Here is a 15,209-nt window from a genome sequence, read left to right as displayed (position 1 = left end):
CCTGGGGCGACCTGTTGGCAGGGGCGCGTCACGTGACGCGGCGAGCCGCTCGCCGGCCCCCGCGGGCCCGGCCTCCTGTTGCGCCCGCCGGGCGGGTTCCACCACGTCGCGCGGGCGCGCGCACGCGCGCGCGGGCGCCGCCGCCGCCGCCGCCGTCGTCGCCCGGCTCTGCCCTCGCCCGAGCGAGGGAGGGAGAAGGAGGAGGAAGGGGGGGCGCGCGCCGGAGAGGAACGGGAAGGGAAGGGAGCGAGGGGCGGGAGGAAGGGAGCCAGGGGGCGGGACCCGAGTCACGTGACGCCGGGGCCGCCCGGAAAGCTCCGAGGAGGAGCCTGGCGCCGCCATTTTCCCTGCAGCTGCCTGTCCCTCTGGCCCGACCGGGCTCCAGCTGATCCCGGGCAGGGGGTGGGCTGAGGCTGAGGCGCGGGGCTCGGGAGTGACCCCCGACTGGGTGTAGGAGCCCGCGGGGGGGGACACGCGAGCCGGGGGGCTCTGCGGGCGGGTGGCGGCGCGCGGCCCTGAGCCCCGCCCCAGGCCGGCAGGCGAGCGGGCGGGCCGGGAGCCGGTGGGGGTCGGGGGTGCGGTGGGGGGTGGGGACCCTCGGGCGCTTGGGGGTCCCAGGCCCCGCCGGCTGCCGAGCGGAAGGGGGTTGGCGGACGAGCCGCAGAGATGTCTGGCCAGAGCCTGACGGACCGAATCACCGCGGCCCAGCACAGTGTCACCGGCTCCGCGGTCTCCAAGACGGTATGCAAGGCCACGACCCACGAGATCATGGGCCCCAAGAAGAAGCACCTGGACTGTGAGTGAAGCCCCCCGCCTCCCCTCCCGCTCCCTCTCCATCTTTTTCTTCTCCCTCTCGAGCTGCCTTTTCCCTCCCTGCGTCTCAGCTGCGCCGTGGCTCCGATGCCTCGTCGAGCTGGGTTCCTGGCCGCTTCCATCACACCTGCCTTCCGCGGCCTCCGCTCTCTTCTCCAAAGAGAAAGCAACGTGACAAGCCATTCCCCACCCGGAGATCCCCCGAGACCCTCTCCTCCTGGCTCCAGGCGCCACCGTGCCCCATCGCGCTCCACCAACTTGCCACCCACCCGGGTGCTCGCCCGAACTCCTTTCCCAGCTCCGGGCAGCCCTTTGCCCTTCCTCCCCACCCGTCCCGGATCTCCTGGCCGCCCTCGGCTCGGTGTCGCCCCGCTAGCTCCGGGACTCACCGCCCCATTGTTCCCCCCTCCCGTTAGCTCTTTTTCGGATTTCCGTCCTAACTCGGCTTGGTGGGCCCAGATTCCTGTCACTTGGCAGCCCTTGAAGTGGTTCCCAACACCCTAGATTTTCCTCCCATTCCTTTTGGGTTGCCTTTCCTACTTTTCTATCGACCTTTCGGGTTATCTCTGCCTCTGTAGCTTCCTTTAAGTTCCTTTGACTTTTTGTTACCTCCTTCCTTCAGTATTACGCCGAGCTTCTCGGCTTCTGTTCCATTTACGTTTGCGGGGAGTAGAAACAAAGGGCTTCGGTGTGGTGTGGGAACAGCGTCGGTGGGGAGTTACTGCCTTTATTTGCCGTCACTCTACTGTCTGGAGTGTAAAGTTGGGCGAGTTGTGAATGCCCGACCTCTCCCTTTGTCAATTCACACGGGGACATGGAAAAGGGCTTTACTGGTTTTGGTGTCGTTCCGGGAACTGTTAACGTTGGCGGTTTGAATTTGGAAGCTCGAGTGTGAAGTGCTGGGAATCGAAGTGGATTATTAAATGTAGGTACAAGTACTCAGGTCTGGAAGCGGTTTCGTTTGTGTGGTTGTGTTTTGGGTAACTGCGCTCGCTTCAGCCGCAAACCTTTACTGCAGCGGCTCTAACTTAGGCACCGTTTCTAGAACAGACTCCTCCCAATTGTTTTCTAACGAAGGAGCCACCTGTAAAACCACCACCTTTTTCTGGTTGCTCCTTTGCCTCAGGGTACAAAGCTCAGTGGATCACTCCATCCTTGAGTCAGTGGAACATTTCAGGAAAAAAAAAAAAGAGCCATAGTGAACGATAGTAAATTCTCTTTTTAAATGACTCCCGGACACGTTAGCTGAAATGACTTTGATCCTACATGAAAGTTGCTTTGCCCTGGGAAGCAAGAGTGAGCTTGCCCCGAAAGGGAATTCGCTGTAAGGAACCTTGCTTCGCATTTGACTGTGGTTGTGAAGTTTGCACTTTAAAACAAACAAACAAACAAAAAAAACCCAAAAAACAAAACCCAGCGTGTGAATTCTTCTCAGATCCATTGCTCTCTAAGTGCTGTGTGAACAAGTGATTTCCACAGACAAACCCATTACTCATTGTGATTTGTTCCCTCGCTGTGGAAAAGTTTTATGACTCTTGTCTTTGTTGGCGGTGGTGCTCACACTGGCTGCTGTTAAAGGTCTTCCCTCTTTAGAGAGTGGACTTGAATGGTGACACTTCTGTAAACATCTTCAGGACAGTGTGACTACATCGTGAATGCTTTTAAAAATGTAGACTGATCGGAGTAGACGTTTCTGTTCACACCCCTGCTTCCGGTTCCAGGCTTGTCTCAAAATTGGCTGTGTAGCCCAAGCTGGGCTTGCACTTGAGAGCATCCTTCTGCCTCAGCTGTCCAGGCCTATGCTATAATGCTGGTTTCTGTGATGCAAAATCCTGTTTGTTTCAATACTGTGTTTTTGGTTTTTCAGTTGTTCTTGTTTTTTTTTGGTATGGAGGGGCACAAGATGCTTGGGAATATGGAAATAGTTCCCTTTCACTCAGAATGATAGATTATGACCACAGATAGAGCCTTTGTAAAGCCTGCATCTTCAGTGGCAGCCATGATTCTAAAATGTTGCTGGAATGGCTAGAAGATAGGTTGTTTGAGGGTAGGAGCAAAGGTTGTGGTTTAATAAGTTAGTGAGCTTTTGTAATAGTTACTACTGTAGATTTGAACTAGTTGGTCTTTAGGGTTAACCTTATATCTGTACTTTTCCTCTACTACAGCTGTGTTTCCAAACTCCGTGTTTTAGAGCTTGAGCATATTGCTAATATTTTCATACTAGTGTGTTAGTAATGAGATGCCTGTCTTCTTAGGTTTAAAACAGTGACACTGTTTGCCCTTTACTGTAAAACTGTTACTAATATTTTAGTAAAATCTCACTAATTACAACTCTCCCTTCCCACTTCAGCCTGCTTTGAAAAGTTATTCACAGACAATTTTCAGTGTCAGTGTCAAGAATTTCAGGCTATATAATAAATGAATTAGTTCAATTAATTTTTGCCCCTTTAAGAATTTTTCTTAATTTTGAAAGCTTAGTTCTCTTAGGCTTTTTAATGTTTTCATCTACCAACATCTGCTTATTTGAACTGAGTGGAAACAATTGTATTTTTTAAAATGGTAGCATTTAACCAAAATATACCTAGTAATTTGCTGCCCCTATAAATCCTTGAGCATGTAGAGGTGGCTTTTGTGTACTTCCTTGTCAATATTTTTCCATATTAGGAAGTGATTATTGTCTGTAAATTATGAGTCAATTCATATGCTTATTGAAATTTTTTTGTTTCTAGGTATTGGTCGTAAAAGTGTTTACTAATGTTCCTACAGCGAAGAGTTTTTAAACTTGACAAATAATCATGGTTTCAGACTTCTAATGGCTATTGTCATAAAGATAGAAGACACAACCTTAAATTTTCAGACACAACTGTCTCCCCGCCCAAGTCTACAGCAGTTCAAGTCCTTTGTGTAAGGTGCAGTGTTTGCACACAACTTACACATCCTCCTGTAATTCCCTAAACCTGCTGCGATGTAAATGCTGTGTCAACAGTTGTAGTGTATTGTGTATTGTGCATGGAGTAATGACAAAAATGTGTGTGTTCAGACACAGCTTGTTTTCTACCAAATGATTTGGATCTGATGTTGTGGAACCCAAGACCACCATTTTGTTTTGTTTTGGTTTGGTTTTTGGATTTTGGTTTTTCAAGACAGCGTTTTTCTGTGTAGCCCTGGCTTTCCAAGAACTTGCTTTGTAGACCAGGCTAGTCTCAAACTCAAAGAGATCAGCCAATCTCTGCCACACCAGTACTGGGATTAAAGGTGTGTGCTACCACTGTCCAGAGAAACTTTTGAGAGCTGACATTCTGTTTGTAATTACCAAATGAATTCTAAAACATTTTTAAAAAGTGATTGTATTTAAGAAGTGTTTAATATATAATTGGAGAATTGTGTTTTAGGTTTACTATATATCTCGTTTATGTAGATAATTTTAAAGTATCATTTAGTTTAGAGGTGCAAGTGAGAAATCAAACACTTCATAGTGACTTGGCTATTGTGTTTTGCATGCTTAGATTGGCCTGGGAGTCTATGTAGCCCAGGTTGATCTTGAAGTCAGATTCTTGCCTCTGCCTCCTGTGAGATGGGGTTGATGACAAGCATGCATGTCCATGATTGCCTGCAAAGCATTTACATGGAATACATTGATATTTTAAAATACACTCTTTAAAAATTCTAGTTATCAAAATCGATTTAATTTACAATAATAGGGATTGAATCTAGGGCCTTACACATGCCAGGCAAGGGCTCTACCACTGAACTGTATACACAATCCTTTTCTTATTTTTGTTCTTGAGACAGGGTAGCCTTGAGTTTCTTTATAGCCCTTGAAGTTATGATCCTTCTGCCTCAGCTTTCTGTGTATTGTGATTATAGACCTATGCCACCAGGCCCCAAAGTTTTGCTTTAGTTTAAATAAGAGGGTTTACATGGATCATTATTTAGAATATTACAATGAAAGTTTACCACAATTCATAGAAAGTTGCATGTTTATTTTCTTTAGTTTTAGAGTGTTTAATGTTATTGTTTTAAGAAAAAAAATCAAATCGGTAAGAAGCAGAATATAAAGGTTTCTTGGGAAGAGGTTGGAGTCCTACCCTGAAGAGGTAGCCCTAGACTTTGAAAGTAAAGGTTTAGTATTAGCTCTTCCTGTTCTTTTGGTGGTTAAAGTGGCATTTCCGTTACTTTGTGTTCTCTCTCATGTGTTCCTAGTTGAAGTGGTTTATATATTTTTCTAGATAATTGGAATTTTAATTATGACCTTTCTGAATTTTCTGTTCATTGTGTATATTCTTTTCATGAAGAATTATTCTGTTAATTTTGACTAATGAATTCATTAAAAAGTTATATTGATGAACCTAAGGTTTTGCATTAAAATTACATTCAGAGTTTTGATTTGCTGGATTTTGGGAGGATTTCTCATATTTGTAGTTAAGCTGGTGTATATCTTTTGGGCTTATGCCTAGTTTTATTTATTAATATTATTTTTTGAAACAGGGGCCCATATAGACCAGACTAGCCTCAAATTCACTATGTAACTGGTGATAACCTTAAGCTCCTGGAACTCTTGCCTCTGCTTCCCAGGTGCTAGGATTATAGGCACATGCCACCATTGATTTTTTTTTTTATGAATATTCTTTTGGGGTTATTATGTGTGAGATGCTTTGCATTTATTAACTTGTTCCTTTAGTAACTTTACGTGAGAGGCTGTTTCTCTACAAGGTCACATTCAGGAAGAGGTGGACTGGACATTGAGCTCAAGTCTAATTTTGGAGTATGCTAAGGTTTCAGCAAGACGAATGTTTCTTAGAGCGCTACTCACTTCATAGCAAGGGTCAGAGGCTTCTCATGTAATCATATTCCCACATCTGTATTGTCAAAAATATTGACTAAAGTGGTATATTTGTATAATTGATGAACCTGTCTTAATACACCACCACCACCACTGAGCAGTTCATATTAGGATTCACTCTTGCTTTTGTAAGTGTAGGTTGGACAAATATATGCGTATATGCACTATTACATTGTCATATAGGGTTAATTTGGCTGTCCTGAAATGCTTTGTGGTTTCCCAAACCTCTTGAAGTCTCTGATCTTTCACCGTCTTCCTGGCTTGTTTCAGAAAGCTGTGTGATTGGGATCTTGCATACAATAGTAGCCTTTTCACATGGACTTTACAGCCTGTATACACACTTCAAATGACCCTGTCTTTCCGTGCGGAACACTGATCATTTCCTTCAAACACTGAATAACATTCTTTGTATGTGCCATGGATTATTTGTTCATTCTGTTGAAGGATGTCCACGTTTTGCCAATTACATTTTAAGCTCTTAGCAGCATTTCTCTGTGTATATGTTCCATTTAGTATGTTTTGTGAGAAACCGCTAAACCATTTTCCAAAGTCACCTCGTCCCTTTTTATTCCTGTCAGCAATGAATGAGAAGTCCAGTTCGCATCTTGTCATGCATTTGATGATGTTTTTACTGACCATTCTTTGGAGGTGTGTGCTAGGGTTCATACTGTTCATATCATTCCTTACCGTAGTTCGTCCTGTGCTTGGTTGGTATCTGTAGGTCTTTGAGGGGTTTCTTCTGTTAGAGTATTTGACTCTTCCTAAAAGTCAGAATCTTTGTTTTCTTACTGAATTTTAAGAGGGGACTTTTGTTTTTATTTGTGTGTGTGTGTGTGTGTGTGTGTGTGTGTGTGTGTATTTTGGATAATTGACTTGCCAAACATCTTTTGTAAATACTCTGTGGCTAGTTCTTTTTTTTCCTTTTTCCTTGAATCTTTTAGAAAGCAGAAATATTTAGTTACAGTATAGTCTAGACCAGTGAGTGGTTCTCAACCCCTGGGGTCTAGTGACCCTTTGATAGGGGGTCACATGTCAGATATCCTGCATATCAGATATTTACATTATGATTCACAACAGTAGCAAAATTAAGTTATGAAGTAGCAACGAAAATAATTGTATGGTTGGGGTCACCACCTAAGGAGCTGCACTAAAGGTCAGAGCATCAGATGCCGTTCATCTTCCTCTTGGATTACACCTTTAGTGCTGTAGCTAAAAAGCCAACCCTAAAGGCTGGACAGTGGTGGTGCACGCCTTTAATTCCAGACTCAGGAGGCAGAGGCACGTGGATCTCTGTTTGAGGCTAGCGTTGTCTACAGAGCAAGTTCTAGGACAGACTCCAAAGCAACAGAGAAACCCTGTCTCAAAAAAACCAGAAGAAAAAGAAATCTAATCACCAAATCCAAAATCATTTGTATTAGTCCTCATATTGTCTTTGAGAAACTTTGTTTTGTAATTTTCATTTGGTTCTGTAATCATTTTGAGCCAGTTTTTGTGAAAAGTGTACTGAGGTCTGTGTCTTTGATGGTTTCTTTTAACTTGTTTTCAAGTTTTTTTTTATTTAAAGATGTCATTTATTTTTGGCTTACATGCATCAGTGTTTTGCCTGCGTGTATGTCTATATGAAGTTGTCAGATCCACTGGAGTTACAGACAGTTGTGAGCTGCCATGTGGGTGCTGGGAATTGAACCCAGGTTCTTTGGAAAAGCAGCCAGTGCTCTCAACTGCTGAGCCATCTTTCCAGACCCCTGGGGGCAGATTCTCAGACACAAATTTTTATATGAACTAAATCCAAATATTTATTCCCCAATTTCCATCATTCCTTCACTGTCAGAGCAGAGTAAGAACGTACTTGAGTCTGGAAGAGCTGTTCAGGCAAGGCAGTGACACAGCAAACAGTACTACTCTCCAGCATCTTTCTTTTCCTCTCGTAAGATCCAAAGCACTATTCAATTCTACTTTATGAAAAGCAACGGAAACCTCACCCCTACTTGACCCAGCCAGCATCTTTGATTGCATACTTGTCCCATGCTGGACTTGGCAGGGGAAAAGAGAAAATATGGGGATCCTTTCTATAAACAATTAAATTACAAGACCTACAAGAAAACACCTTTGAGAGATAAAACGTATCATTATAGGCAAGTACAAGACATTTCTGTAAGAACAAAAACATTTTCTACTAATGCTTCACCTCTTCACACAATTAAAAACAACACATAACCACATAACTCAGAACCTAAAAACATAGTGATCAAGTAGTCTATCCGGAGAGAATACTTGAGCCAAGTAATTCTATTCAATCATCAATACACACTTGAATAGATTCTCAGATTTTTATGGCAACCACTTTTACCCACTATGGCATCTCTCTCTGCCTTTGCACATTTTGATAGTGCCCTTTGATAGACAGAAGTACTTATTATTGGTGAACATCTGTTTCTTTTGGTAGTTAGTGCTATCGTATCTAAGAAACCGTTGGCTGATTCAAGCTTACACTTGTCTCTAGCACTTTGATTATAGTTTTAGCTCTTACACATAGGCTTGATTGATCACTTTTGAACTGATATGTGGTGTGAATATGTGTCTTAATCTGTTTTCTGCTACTTTTAAAGAATATCACATATTGAATAATTTGGAAAGTAAATAAATTTCTTTCTCATGGTTCTCGAGCCTGGGAAGTCCTGTATCAGTGTTCCAGCCTCTGTGAAGGCCTTCTTGCTAGAGCTTGACATGGCGGAGGCTATCACGTGGTAAAGAACACAAGAACTTTTGCTTTGATAACTAACCCACTCTCACAATAATGACATGAACAACTCATGAAGGTTAGGTCTTGTGGCCTAATCCCATTTTAAAGGCATACCTCTTAGTGCTTTGCATAGCGGCAGGTAAGTTTCAGCTGGACTGTCTAAGAGAGAATGGAGACCAAAATAGGAGGCAAAGTGAAATTCAGTTGTACTACCTTCATGTAACGTGGAAATAGAAATGTTTACCTGTAGTGCTGGTCAGTGTGTATTAAGACTAAGGCTGTCTGGAATTTACTTTTAAGAACTGTATAAGCACATAATCCTAGAAAGCAGAAAAGCTAAAGGAAAGATTTTACTGACAAAATTATGCTTAAAATCAAATATGCCAACAACAAGTAGACCCTGGAATAAATATTTTTGTGTCAAACTGACTCAAATTTTTATATGTGTGTGTTGTGATAGATAATACTGGTAGAAACATTTAAAATGTAAATAGGAATAGTAAAAAATGAAGGATTTACCTTTAATACACTACTGTGTGTGGTGATGGTTGTTTTTGTGCCCTGCCTCAGCTGTATCCTTTCCCTCCTTGTTTCCGTGCTGTTTCAGAAGGCCTACTGAGATTCATGGGTTTGTCTTTTCATGAGACTCATTTTTCTAAGACTCTTGTTTAATGATATTTTAATGACAGTCTTTAGAAAACTTAATATTGAAAGAAAAAAGGTTTTTTGTTGTTGTTGTTTTGTTTTGTGTGTTTTGTTTGAGACAGGGTAACCCTGTGTAGCCCTTGCAGTCCTGGAACTTGTCTGTTGACCAGGCTGATGTTGAACTCAGATTTGCCTGTCTCTGCTGGATTGAAGGCTGCTTTGTGGTTGGCATTTATTTATTTATTTATTTATTTATTTATTTATTTATTTATTGAGACAAAGTCTTACTGCTACCTTGGAGTGCAGCAGTCTTTCTTACCTCCTGGGATCCCAGGTGTGAACTACCATACCTAGCTTTGAATTAATACTGATCAGGGCCTAATCCATTCTTGGATAGATACAGTGAGTGGGGTGCTAAGGTTCAGAAAGAGCATGAAGATGTGAATTTGTCTTTCCCCTAAAAGGACGATAAGTGTAAAACTACCAAGTAATTGAAATCCATTGAGATATGTATATAGTTCATGTGTGAAGTTTCAAAGTAAGAGGGAAGAATTATGTTAAAGGAGGTTAGCAAAGCCTTCACAGGCAGGGGACCAGATTTTAAAGAATGTATAGTGCTTTTGCAGGTATATAAAGAGTTATTTTTAAATTAGCATATACAGTGAGAGGGAGGTAGAGAGAGCTTTATATTGTGGAAAAACCTTGGATGATGCAATGCAGTGTTTGGAGAAGAGTCTGAATGAGGCTGGGGAGTCCTTAAATAAAGGTCTTGTTACCTGGACAGACTTTGTCTTCAACCTCACTCCACTGATCTTTGTCTTGGAGTCCCTCTCCCTTTGCTGTTATTAAATGCCAGTGCCATAAAGATGGGGAGTGCTTTTTCCTAACTTTGTAGGCTGCAGAGGACAGGGAAGCATGAACAGAAGACTGAAGGTGTTTTAAATGTTGTTATGCATAACTCTTTCTTTCTTAATAAATGAAATCAGCTATACTGTCATCTTTTGTTTATTGTGTGCTTGTTCAGTAATCTAGTCTTTGAAGTGAACCCTATATTTATTTATGAATGGACATAAACTCATTAGATGATAGTGAATAATAAAGATTTTTAGAGTGTTCTCTTTGATTTATTCAGTTTAACTATTTAGATGTGTTTGTCTCTAAATGATCAGTTGTTCTGAGTGTTTTAAAAGCTGAATCTACCAAATGAGACTTATAGTATGGTAGAAATTAAACTCCTTAATAATAATTACATGTTGACCGTCTTCTTTTAATATATGCCCAGGTTATTGTGTGGTGATTATTCAAATCTAAAAGCGAAATTGCTGACTGGGGTCCTTAATCTAGTAGGGAAAATGACATATATAGGAACTGTATTTGTATTACCAGGCAATGTAAGATAGATAGCAATCTAATGCCATTGAGCATCAAAGAATGGCAGGTACTGTCTTTGATCCATGGGGCAGCTGGGTCTTCAGTGGTGAGTAGAGAGGGACAGTAGTAAGTTCATGCAGAGGGAAAGAGCGTACAGACACGCTTGGGTAGGAGACTGCAGCGGTCTGAATTAACACGTGCTCTATGTGAGAGTGGACTTCTTTGTGGCTGGAAGGGTCAAAAGTGTAGAGTAATTGTAGGAGTTGAGTTATAACCACGCATCTTTAGTCAGAGGTTATTGCTCGGTAGCTTTGATGAAATTGTACCATTATTGGAACCACTGTGTATTTACTTTTGCCAGCATAGAAATGGGAAAAGACAGCTTTGCTTACTTTGAAGCTGAATTTGATCTATTTTTGCTTACTAGAAGCTTAAGTTACTAGATTATGGCCTCAAGTCTTTGTTTTTTGTTTGTTTTTTCCTTTGAGACAGTGCTGTGTAGTTCTATTTGTTTTGCTGATTCTTATATTTAAGCCTGGGCAGTCCTCAAACTCACTTCATTCAGTCTTTCTGTCTCAGTCTCCCGAGTATTGGGGTTATAGGTGGCCCACTAAGCTCGGCTATTAGAGACAGGGTTTCACTGTTTGCCAACTTCATCTCAAATTCGGGATTTCTCCTTCCTCAGCCTTCCAAGTGATAGGGTAACAAATCACTACTCTGGGCCAGACTTGAAATAGTGTCTAGATCCAACATCTGTATGTACTTAGTATCACCACATTGTATTGTTGTACTGGATACTATCATTTGTTTCAGTTTTTTAATGTTACTTTGTTATTAATACAGTGACAAGTACTGAGGATGGGGATCATTGAAGAACAAAGGAAGGCTTAATATATAACTAAATTTGACCTAATGTAAAGATTTCCCTCCTTCCTCCCTGCCCCCTCCCCTCCCTCCTTCCTCTCTCTCCATTTTGAGACCAGGTCTCAGTTTGAGTACTGGGTTTAAAGGCATGTACCATCATTCCTGGCAAGGTAAACATTTCTTAAAAGCTTAAGGAAACTTGAGTATTACACAAATTGGGTAAAGTTAGTTTAGTTAAGATACAGTACAGTGTACACACTATGGGAGAACAGCTAAGATTTGACGTGCCTTTTCTCTTTTTTAGCATTGATATGTATCAGCATAGGTTTAAAACCCTATTAAAATGTACTTAATAGTCTTGTTCTAGTTTATGAAGGTGGTGCACGTCTTTAATCCCAGCACCCAGGAGACGGAGACAATTGCTAAGAGTTTGTGGTCAGACTATTCTAGAGTAACAGGCCAGTGAGGGCTATATAGTGAGACCCTGCTCCAACCCCTCCTTCCTTAGAAAGAAGGAAGAAAGGAAGGACGGACAGACAGACGAACATTGACATTTTATCCATTTAATTTATTTATCTTGCAGTGCTGGGGATTGAAACCAGAACCTTAGGGCATACTAAGCAAGCATTCCTACTACCATGACAAGTCCCTAGCCTTAACTTTTTTTCTTTTTGGTCAGAATATATTTAACTTTTAGATGGTAATAAAGAACCTTGACTGTAAGTCTGGAGAAATCCTTTAGCTCACAGAACACTTAAGACTGGCAAATAGGAGACTTGTTTGAGAAATAAATGTCTATAAATATGTAAGCTTCTATTTGCAAATAACAACTTCAAGAGGGGAACTCACAGTAAGGAGTGTAGGGTACCAGCCTTCTCTTTGTGTGACCTTAGGAAAATCCATTGCTCAGCTTGCTTATTTTCTAAATTGCCTGCTTCCTCTGCTAGTCTGTGATGTGATATTTGTGCTTCTGTAGCTCTTTTGTTCTTGGCTTTGGAAACCACCATCATAGGCTTTGGAAACTACTGTCAGAGACAATTTGTCTATGAGCTCTTGCTTTATTTTCCATCAGTGTTCTGTCCCATCTGCTAGTATATTATTACTTAAAAAACAGAGCTTGTATATCTTGCTAATATTGGCAGGGAGAGGGTAGTATTCTTTTATGTGATTTTGTTTTAGGAAAAAAATGGCTAACAAAATGTGAAATTTCTCATACTCATTGAAAATATGCAAGTGAAAATATTTGATGATAAAAGTCTTCTGTCAGCTTTTTCAAACACATCTCATGTTTACTTTTTTATAATTTAACCTTTTTAAATTTTTTATGACTTATTTATTTTATGTGCATTGGTGTGAAGGTGTTAGTTCTCATGGAACTGCATTTTCAGACAGTTGTGAACTGCCATGTGGGTGCTGGGAATTGAACCCCGGGTCCTCTGTAAGAGTAGTCAGTGCTCTTAGCTCTTAACTGCTGAGCCATCTCTCCAGCCCTTCATGTTGACTTTTTAAGACCGCAGTTCAGTCACCTGGCTTGTCAAAGGGTCCATTTCATGCATTAGGTCGGATGCATTTGTTTGGGGAAGGACAGGACTTTTAAATTCTAACTGCCCAGCTGTGCCCTGTAGCAATTGTAATAAAATTGCTCTCCATGCCTTTCTGCTGGTGTGTGTGTCTGTGTGTATTTAATTATTTTTGTGCTACAGCGCCTATTCCTGAAAATAGGGACTGTTTTATTTACTTCTGAATGTTTTATTTACTTCTGCTGTTTAAAAATATTTTTAGTAAGTATTTATTGTCTTTTATGCTTGTGTTTTATTTTTGAGGGAGGTTCTCACGTGGCTAAGGCTAACATTGAATTCCTGATATTCTTACCTCCACCTCTTGAGTGCTGGAATTATAGGAGTGCTCCACCACAACTGTCTTGATGAAGACAGTGGGTTTAGTGTGCTGAGCTAGTGAACTATTCAGTCAATAGTTTTTAAGTGATAATTTTGTTCATGAATAGAATTAATATTTCAATTAATGTTAAATTTAAGTATGATATTGATCTTAAGTTGGTTCACTTACCGGTTCAGTGAGTTCATACCAGAAATATGATTTTGGTATTAAGAAAAGGTGATAGTAGCAATGCTTGAAACTATTTTCATAGACTAAATGATCTACAATGACTAATTGTCCTGTATCTTTTGGCTTTATCATAATAGAAGACTTGAAAGTATACCAGAGGCATCATTAATCCATCTGTCACCCTGTACTGTTTTTTAAGAAAGTAAAGGCTTAGATTTAATTAAGTGATGAATTAGAGATTGTTGCTATAAACCTTATTTTATGCTTTATTTAATATAACTCTAGGGCTATAAGATGTGTCATTAAGAATCCTTTGCTTGCTGGGAGGACTGCTGCTGCTGTGTTGTGTGTACTTGTGTCTCTTATGCAACAAGAAATGCATATGTTTTCTTTTTAATACCAGAATTCTACAGTAGGTCAGGGCGACATTTCCAAACAATATATAATTGCTTGCCGAGGTTTTGACTGAAATCTGTGTACCTGTGATAACTGCTAGCAGCAGAGAAGGAGTTTGTGTTTCTGTGCAGTGAGTGTCCTGCTGCCTGTTCAGACTGATGTGCTTGCTGTCAGTGGTGTTGGGAGGCAGATAGCACAGGTAGTTTTTATTTGGCTTGTTTCCTCTTCTCCTTGGTATTTGTTTGTTTGTTTTTGGTCCTCTGATGACTGAACATTAAACAACTTACTAATATAGTTTATAATCTTTAATTATGTTGAGTGTGTAGTTATACCTAGAAAATTTGCCTTTAGCATTTGTTTGTTCCTGGTTTGTTTTCAGGTTATCTTTGGAAGGGAAGAACTTTGGTAGCATTTCTTCGAGGTTAGAATAGGAAACTTGATTTCAGATTATAGTTGCTAATGTTATTTCAGGTGAACTGCCTAGGGGAATTTGGACTTTGATTTATATGGCCGATGGCTGTGTTGGAGATTATTCTTTTCTTCTTGATCTCAAGTAGTTCTGGTTTGCTTGTTTGGGACGCGAGACATGGTCTTCTAATGTAGCACAGGGTACATTTGATTCACTATATAACCCAACTCTTTGACATTGCTCCACAGGGTACATTGAACTCACTATGTAATAACCCACGTGACTGTCAATTCTTTGACATTGCTCCCGACCCAGCTATCTAAGCCCTGGGGTTACAGGTTTATGCTCCATGCCTGACTTGGCTTGTTATTGTGAAGTCATTTTTCCATCAGCTTTCAGGATTGGAAGACATGTCCATTTTATCCTTCCTGTCCATACTTTTTCTTTGGAGCCAAGACTTGCTGTGTGATGACTAAAATGTTATGGTTTAGAAAGCAATGTTTTCTTGTTTATTTTGTTTTTCCTTTCTCAACATTAGTTTTTTGTTTGCTTGCTTTTTAAGACATGGTCTTATTCCTAGAAAGCCTGGAACTTGCTATTCATTCTAGTTTAGGTTGTCCTGGGCATTGTGGCTATCCTCCTACCTCTGCTTCCCAAATCCTGGGGTTACAGACATGTGCCACTAAGCTCATCCTTCATAACTTTCTTTTATGGCACTATGTAATCGTCATTAGCTGATTTGGCACATGTGTAAAGTATTCAATTCACTTCAGTGTTTTAGGTTTTGTATACACAGTCTCCCATTTAATTTTGTTCTCACAGTTTTTGCAAAACGTTTAGGGATGTGGGGGGGGGTAGAGGGGTGGGGGAGGAGAGAGGGGAGAGACTTGTAGTGAACCAAGGTATTACTTTGGGATAGTTTGGTTGCCTGTCCCAGAATCAATGCATGACATAACTAGCTGGGTGGTCATAAAGGGTGGGTGCTGATAAAGAAATTACTTGGGAGTTGCAGCTGGCAGAGAGTTTAAAGCTGTCTAGAGCAGCTGATGATGCAGTAT

General features: G+C 41.1%; 1 protein-coding gene across 17 annotated transcripts in view; it reads left to right on the top strand.

Annotated features, from left to right (window-relative positions):
- The first annotated feature begins 324 nt into the window (after positions 1 to 324).
- Picalm (phosphatidylinositol binding clathrin assembly protein) overlaps positions 325 to 15,209 on the top strand; it is a 76,823-nt gene continuing 61,938 nt past the window's right edge. For 5 of the 17 annotated variants that reach the window (XM_050154379.1, XM_050154378.1, XM_050154373.1 and 2 more), the window contains exon 1: positions 331 to 796. In XM_050154379.1, the coding sequence (XP_050010336.1) occupies positions 667 to 796 (130 nt within the window). In that variant the 5' untranslated portion in view covers positions 331 to 666. Of the gene's footprint in view, positions 797 to 15,209 lie in introns of all 17 variants that reach the window. The other 12 variants (XM_050154369.1, XM_050154364.1, XR_007593995.1 and 9 more) reach the window with 7 other exon arrangements.

This window comes from Alexandromys fortis, unplaced genomic scaffold (genome assembly GCF_014885135.2).
Source record: "Alexandromys fortis isolate MF-2015 unplaced genomic scaffold, M_Fortis_MF-2015_v1.1 scaffold_77, whole genome shotgun sequence".
NCBI lineage: Eukaryota > Metazoa > Chordata > Mammalia > Rodentia > Cricetidae > Alexandromys > Alexandromys fortis.
Note: the sequence above shows the minus strand (reverse complement) of the source record. Positions and strands in the feature narration are given on the sequence as shown.